The sequence below is a fragment of the Rhinopithecus bieti genome, unplaced genomic scaffold, assembly GCF_001698545.2.
Source record: "Rhinopithecus bieti isolate Rb0 unplaced genomic scaffold, ASM169854v2 scaffold_1618, whole genome shotgun sequence".
Lineage (NCBI taxonomy): Eukaryota > Metazoa > Chordata > Mammalia > Primates > Cercopithecidae > Rhinopithecus > Rhinopithecus bieti.
The window spans coordinates 5,071,883-5,079,480 of record NW_016803937.1 but is presented as its reverse complement, the minus strand read 5'-3'; the positions used below and the strand labels follow the sequence as shown (position 1 = coordinate 5,079,480).

The 7,598-nt window shown below is 46.9% G+C and overlaps 1 protein-coding gene across 4 annotated transcripts in view; it reads left to right on the top strand.

Annotated features, from left to right (window-relative positions):
• The window catches only part of ATP2C2 (ATPase secretory pathway Ca2+ transporting 2), a 98,297-nt gene that overhangs the window by 26,653 nt on the left and 64,046 nt on the right, over positions 1 to 7,598 (top strand). For all 4 annotated transcript variants that reach the window (XM_017860813.1, XM_017860798.1, XM_017860808.1 and 1 more), the window contains exon 2: positions 6,850 to 6,960. In XM_017860813.1, coding sequence (XP_017716302.1) covers positions 6,850 to 6,960 — 111 coding nt within the window. The remainder of the gene's footprint in view (positions 1 to 6,849; positions 6,961 to 7,598) is intronic.

Genomic DNA, 7,598 nt, shown 5'->3' with positions numbered 1-7,598 from the left:
CTCCCTTTCCCTCCCCTCCCTTCCCCTCCCCTCCCCTCCCCTACCTTTCCCTCCCCTCCCCTTCCTTTCATCTTTCCTTCCTTCCTCTTTTTATTTTTGTAAACAAAACTAGGATTATATTATGACCATTGTTCTGCAAAAGGTTTTTTTTTTTGATGACATCAGTGACATCTCCTTAGGTCAAATCATAGAACACCTCTTTTCTCCTTAATGTTATACTATTTAGTTTTGTATTTTGTGTTGGAGAATTCCAATCATATGCAGAAATAGACGGAATAATGGAATGAGCCCACATGACTCTCTTACCCAGTGCCAATGAGGGGAGCCAATCTTGACTCCTTTCTACCCCAGCTTGTTTTGACACAAATCTCAGGCTTCGTAACATTTCATCTATAAATATTTCTGCATATATATGGCTAAAGATAAGAACTCTTTAAAATATCACAATTACCATTATCATATCATAAAATATTAACAATTAGAGAAAATCAAATATTGGCCAATATTGAGGTTCCCTTGGTGGGCTCCTAAACACGGCTTCACACTGGTTAATTCAAATCGAGACTCAAGTGAGGTCCCAGACTGTGCTTGGCTGGGGTCTCTGATGTTTCTCTGCGTCTGCAGGTTTCATCCTTGTGTTTTTCGTTTCGTTTTGTTTTGTTTTGAGAAGGAATTTTGCTCTTGTTGCCCAGGCTGGAGTGCAGAGGCGTGATCTCACTCACTGCAACCTCCACCTCCTGAGTTCAAGCGATTCTCCCACCTCAGCCTCCTGAGTAGCTGGGATTACAGGTGCCCGCCACCACACCCAGCTAATTCTTGTATTTTTAGTAGAGACAGGCTTTCGCCATGTTGGCCAGGCTGGTCTCAAACTGCTGACCTCAGGTGATCTGCCCACCTTGGCCTCCCAAAGTGCTGGGATTGCGGTCATGAGCCTGTGCGCCCTTGTGTTTTTGTTGTAGGTTATATGCTGGGGAGGCTGGGCTGTGTGTCCTGCAGTTCCCACGGTCCAGTGATCGTGTTCCCGTGGTGTCATTACACGTGTCTATTATCTCCAGTATTTCCTGTAATCTGGTGGGTGGGCCTTGACTAGAGGCTTGGTACAACTCGGAGGATGTTTTTGGCTGCCTGACAGCGTAGGTGCATTACAGTTGATCAACCTTCCCCACAATTTACCCTGAGTTTGTTTCCAGTTTTTGAGCGCATCAGCTTCAAGGTGGGCCATTCTGGGTCATGGTAATGTGCTGATTAGCAGCTGGCATGCGCCCACTTGGAGAGAAACCGTCAGTGTGTGTTGGGGTTGGCTACAGGGATAGGGATATACCAGAGTCTGCAGTTTCTGGAAACAGAGTGGGCGATCCTGTTTCCAACAAAGGATACATTAAGTGCCATTTAGATTGTGGAGCTGTGTGATTGGAATCACCCCGGGGCAGATTAGGCCCCCTGGCCCCTGTGCATTCTTAATGAGATGAGAGGGGGTGCCTAGGTGAGCATCCCAGGTATAAGTCCCCCAAATGCAGGGCAAGGAGTGGCAGCATCCATGAGCTCAGTCACCAACCCAGGGACTGTGTTTCCTGAGAGTCACGAGACTGGAGTGAGGCAGAGCAGGCCCTGGCTCACAGTGTATTGGGTCCAGGGCTATGTCCTGGTGGCCTTGAAACACAACAGTGACCTGCAGACCTGGCTGAAGTGGGTTGAGAAGTGGATGGGAAATGAAAAGGTAGAGACAGCAAGTGTAGACACTGCTTCTAAAAGCTCAATGTTGGCAAATGAAGAAGGAGCAGGTGTATTTCCAATGCAAGGCCCAGAAAAGAGGTTATGTTTAGAGTGGAAACCCACCCTGAGATGTTTATGCGAGGAGCTAGTGAGAGGGGAATGAGGATAGAGGATGGGAGGCCAGTGAATGGGAGGCTATGGGTGTGGGGGGAGTGGGGGTAGAGGGAGCTGTGACTGACGCAGGTGGGACCCAGGAGAGAGTCAGGAGGACAGTTTCTAGGTGGTGGAGGGAGTTCTGCCCGCAGCTTGTAAATGGCTTAAAAAAAAAAAAAAAGACTGGGCATGGTGGCTCATGCCTGTAGGGGACCAAGGCAGGTGGATCACTTGAGTCCAGGGGTTCAAGACCAGCCCGGGCAACAAGGTCAAATTCTTGTCTCAATTAAAAATACCCCAAAAAAAAAAAAAAAAAAAAAGGCCTGGTGTGATGGCACACACCTGTAGTCCTAGCTTCTTAGGAGGCTGAGGGGGGAGAATCAAATTGCTTCAGCCTGGGAGGCAGAGGCTGTGGTGAGCCGAGATCACGCCACTGCACTCCAGCCTGAGCAACAGAGCAAGACTCTGCCTCAAAAACAAAAAACAAAATTCTTATTTTATTGAGGTGAAATTCACATAACAAAATCAACCACCTCACAGTAAACATTGTAATGGGATCTCGTACACTCACAATGTCATGTGGCCGCTACTTCTATTCAGTTCTGAAAGATTTGAAAGAAACCCTGTACCCATTAGCAGTTTCTCCCCATTCCCCCTTCCCCTTCCCCAGTCCCAATCTGCTTTCTGCTCCTATAAATTTGCCTGTTCCGGGCATTTCCTGTGAGTGGAATCACATACTGTGTGGCCTTTTGTGTCTGGCTTCTTGCGCTTAGCATGATGTCTTCCAGGTTCATCTGTATTGTAGCAAGTGTGTTTCCCAGGGCTGTGGTCACCAAGTACCAAAAATGTGGTGTCTTAAATGTAAATGTATAGTCTCTTTTTTTTTTTTTTTTTTTTTGAGACGGAATCTCGCTCTGTCGCTCAGGTCAGAGGGCAGTGGCGCGATCTCGGCTCACTGCAAGCTCCACCTCCTGGGTTCACACCATTCTCCTGCCTCAGACTCCCGATATATTGTCTCACAGTTCTAGAAACTAGAAGTCAAAACTCAAGGAGTCAGGAGGGCTGTGCTCTCTCTGGAGGTTCCAGGGCAGAATCCGTTCCACGCTTGTCTTTGAGCTTCCGGCATGGCCAGCAATCTTCAGCGTTCGTTGACCGCTGGACACATCACTTCAGCCTCTGCCTCCATCATCACAGGGCTGTCTCCTGTGTCTCCACATGGACTTCCCTGTGTGCATGTTTATCTCTGTGCAAATTTCTCCTTTTTGCAAGAACATCGCTCATATTTGACCCCATCTGACCTCGATCACTTCTGTAAAGACCCCATCTAGATAAAGTCACATTCTGGTGTGCCAGGTGTTAGGCTTTCAAATAACAGTTTTGCAGAGGCCACAGTTTAACAACATCCACGTGCATCAGTATTGCATTCCTGTTCAAGGCTGAGTCGATGCTCCGCTGTCTGGATGGATCACATTTTGCTTCTCCATAATCCATGGATGGGCATTGGGCAGTGTCTGACTTTTGGGTGTCATGAACCATGCTGCTGTGAGCAGAGTCCCTGTTTCCAGTACCCTTGGTTACAGAGCTGGGAGTGTGTAGGTGGCTTTTACTCACAGAGGGAAGTTGGAGGCTGCATCCTTTCCTCTTTGGGCTCTGGACTCTGCCCCTGCAGTCACAAAACACAGGGGAGTCAGGGAAGTCTCTGCAGCCAACCCCTCCCTCCCCTCCAGTGTTACTGTAGTACGGCACCCTGTCACCCCATGACCTCCTCAGTCCATCTGGCTCATTCTCCAGGAACATGTGGGTGGACAGCCCTGAGCCTTCAGGTGTCCAGAGCACCTGAGAAACATTGGGGACACCTGCTAGTCCCATTCTCAAAGGCAGGGGAATGGGTGCCTTTGATCCTTTTCTTCTGGATTTCTCCTTCCTTCCTTCCTTTACTTTCTTTCGACAGAGTCTTACTCTGTTGCCCAGGCTGGAGTGCAGTGGCGTGATCTTGGCTTATTGCAACCTCCGCCTTCCATGTTCAAGCAATTCTCCCTGACTCAACCTCCCGAGTAGCTGAGATTACAGGCACCTGCCACCAAGCCTGGCTAATTTTTCTATGTTTACAAAATACCATGTTGCCATTTTGGCCAGGCTGGTCTTGAACTCCTGACCTTAGGTGATCCGCCTGCCTCCGCCTCCCAAAGTGCTGGGATCACAGGTATGAGCCACTGTGTCTGGCCCTTTTCTTCTGGATTTTTATGGTGGTAAAATATACATAACATAAAATTCACCATTTTAACCATTTTTAAGGGTATTGTTCCCTGGCATTAAGTATATTCCCATTGTTATGCAACCATCGCCAACATTTGCCTCCAAAGCTCTTTCATCTTTCCCAAAGAGACTCTGTAGTCATTAAACACTAACTCCCCAGCACCTGGTAACCTCTGTGCTCCTTTCTGTCTGTGTGTTTGACTATTTTAGGTACCTCTTGTAACTGGAATCCTATAGGATTTGTCCTTTCGGGTCTGGCTTATTTCACCAAGGCATAACGTCTTCAAGGTTCATCCATGTTGTAGCATGTGTGGGTTCTGGGTAGTCACATTGAAGGTAGTTGGACTCTTATCCTGAGAGCACTGGAATCTCTGCAAGTGTTTTCAAGCACGGGGCGTGTGTTTGTGTGTGTGTGTGTGTGTGTGTGTGTGATGGGATTTACGTGTTTTGAGCCAGGCGCGGTGGCTCACACCTGTAATCTCAGCACTTTCGGAGGCTGAAGCGGGCAGATCACCTGAGGTCAGAAGTTTGAGACCAGCCTGGCCAACATGGTGAAACCCCGTCTCTACTAAAAATACAAAAACAAATTAGCGGGGCGTGGCGGTGCGTGCCTGTAGTCCCAGCTGCTGGGGAGGCTGAGGCAGGAGACTTGCTTGAACCTGGGAGGGGGAGGTTGTGGTGAGCCGAGATCATACCACTGCACTCCAGCCTGGGTGACAGAGCAAGACTCCATCTAAAAAAAAAAAAGGAAAAGGAAAAGTGAATTCCGTGTAGTGAGTCAGAAATGGCAAGGCTAAGGGCAGCTGAGGTCGTGCGGGGGATGGGGGGAGTGCCAAGCCCCCAGCCTGCCTCCACCTGTGGTGTGAGCAAGAATCAAGCACTTTATTTGGTACAACAGAACCAGATCTTGAGAATGAGGGGAAAAGTCTTATTGTGCAATCCACATTTTTCTTTGAAATAACTCTACAAAGAATGCAATGTTGACTTAAGGAAGACTCCCAATGGATGGCTAAGCCTGCTTAAAGATCTGTGTAACCGCTGCTGTGCTTCTGGGCACTGGGCATGAGTAAGAAGCAGCCCCGGGAAAACGAGATGGCTAGCACAGCTTTTCTAAGCAAACAGGCGTGTGGGAGGAAATGATTTGGGTTTGGGGAGGGCGGCTGGCAAGAAGGAAGAGAGGACTCTGAAATCTCTGTTACAGCTAAAGGAGGAAGTTACTCAATACCTCTCCTGCTTCCTCCTTCCCAGTTTCCAGTAACCTGGTGGAAAAGGAAAAGATTCTTATCACGTCCTAGGTATCAGGACACTAGGAATGGTTTTGCAAAAATGCCTCACACTTTCCTGTTTTTGAGGTCTCCTTTGTATTAGCAAAACCTCCCAAAACCTCCAGGTGTCTCATGTGGCATCTTTCCAGGCCCGTGGGTCTCAACACAGAGTGCTGGAACTTCCAGAACTTGGTTTGTGTTTCTCCTCCACTTTTCTTGAGTTATTTAAAATGTCCCATAGAACCAGGCTGTGATACCGCCTATCGTCATCAGGAGGCACTCTCTGCAATATGGTGCATACTTGATGGAGAATCCTGGAAGTCTGAGGTTCAGGATTCTAAGTATGTATTTTGTTGCCCTACTCTGTCCGCTTACAAGTTTCAATTCTGTTAATAAGTTTGCTCAGCCTGGGCAACATAGGGAGACCCTGTCTCTACAAAATATTTAAAAATTAGCCAGGCATCACAGCATGCACCTGTGGCCCCAGCTATTCAGGAGGCCAAAGCAAGAGGATCACCTGAGACTGGGAGGTTGAGGCTGCGGAGAGCTATGATTGCACCACTGCACTCCAGCCTGGGTGACCAAAAAAAAAAAAAAAAATTGCTTAAAAATAGATGCATCAGTATTAGCCAACAACTAACAACTGGAACCCAGATGTTCATCAGGAGAACAAATACATTGTGATCTACTCATACAGTGGAATACTAAGCTGCTGTGAAATACTCATACAGTGGAATAGTAAGCTGCTGTGAAAATTAGCATACTATTGCTACATGCAACATCTTATATAAATCTCACTAACAACGCTGAGTGAAAGCAATCAGACAGGAGAGCATGTATGAGTGTATACTGTATGTCACCATTTCCATAAAGTTCAAACCCCGGCAAACCGAATCTATGAGGATTGAAACCATGACAGCATTTACCCCTCAGGTAGGTAGGTAGGCCAAGGGAGCATCTGGGGACCAGTCATATCTGTTTTTAATTTGGAGGCTGGTTATAAGGGTTAGTGTGTGAGCTGTACACATATTCACACTTTGTGTGTATGTTATGCTTTAATAAAAAAAAAAAAAAAAAAACATCTGGCTGGGCACAGTGGCTCACACCTATAATCCCAGCACTTTGGGAGGCCGAGGCAAGCGGATCACCTGAGGTCAGGAGTTTGAGACCAACCTAGCCAACATAGTGAAACCTCGTCTCTACTAAAAGTACCAAAAAAATTAGCCAGGTGTGGTGATGCGTACCTGTAATCCCAGCTACTTGGGAGGCTGAGACAGGAGAATCTCTTGAAGCCAGGAAGTGGAGGTTGTGGTGAACTGAGATCATGCCACTGCACTCCAGCCTGGGTGACAGAGTGAGACCCGATCTCAAAAAACTAAAATAATAAAAATAAAAAATAAATTTTAAAATGCATCAGTACAAAAGTTCAATCTGCTAAACAGCAACCTTGCTCTTTTCACAGATTGATGAACAGAGTGAGCTGAAAGCTATCGAGAAAGAGAAGAAGGTGACAGCCCTGCCCCCCAAGGAAGCCTGCAAATGCCAGAAAGAGGATTTGGCCAAAGCGTTTTGTGTAAGGATTGAATTTGCATCTGGTGCTAATTGTGATAAAGTTTTATGTTTAAAAGAAAGCAACACAAATCCCTGAACAGTGCTTTGAAATTCTGTTATAACCAATTTTGTCATCAAGGTTGGAAAATATTGTTGATGTTGAATGGTTCAGATTCCACAGGTAGATTATCAGTACTTGTCAGTAGAGCTCATGTTCACTAGGCCCTTACCGGAAGACGGCATCCTTTCAGCCACTGTACGCTGCTTCTCTTTAGCCTCACATTTCTTGGCAAAAACATGAAGGGATGAAAGATGAAGTTGAGATGCAGAAAGTAGCCACAGTCCAGTGTTAGAGGTAGCACAGCCCAGCGTGGAGTCCAGCTGTTTCACATCAAAGCCCAGACTCTTCATCATCCAGTATTCCCACCTGTCGTCTTTTATAATCCGTGGAGTTGCCAGGTACTAAAACCAAATTCTCCCAAGTTTCTCAAGTGAGTTTGAATTCCTGGCCAGTGCAAGACAAGAAACATTTGCATCGCACACAAATGTGTGTGTGTGTGCATGCGTGCGTGCATGTGCGTACTCATGACCACTACACTTTGGGAGAGCAGATAAAAAGCCCCCAGTAAAAGGGGCACATGCTACAATTTCAGGAAGTTG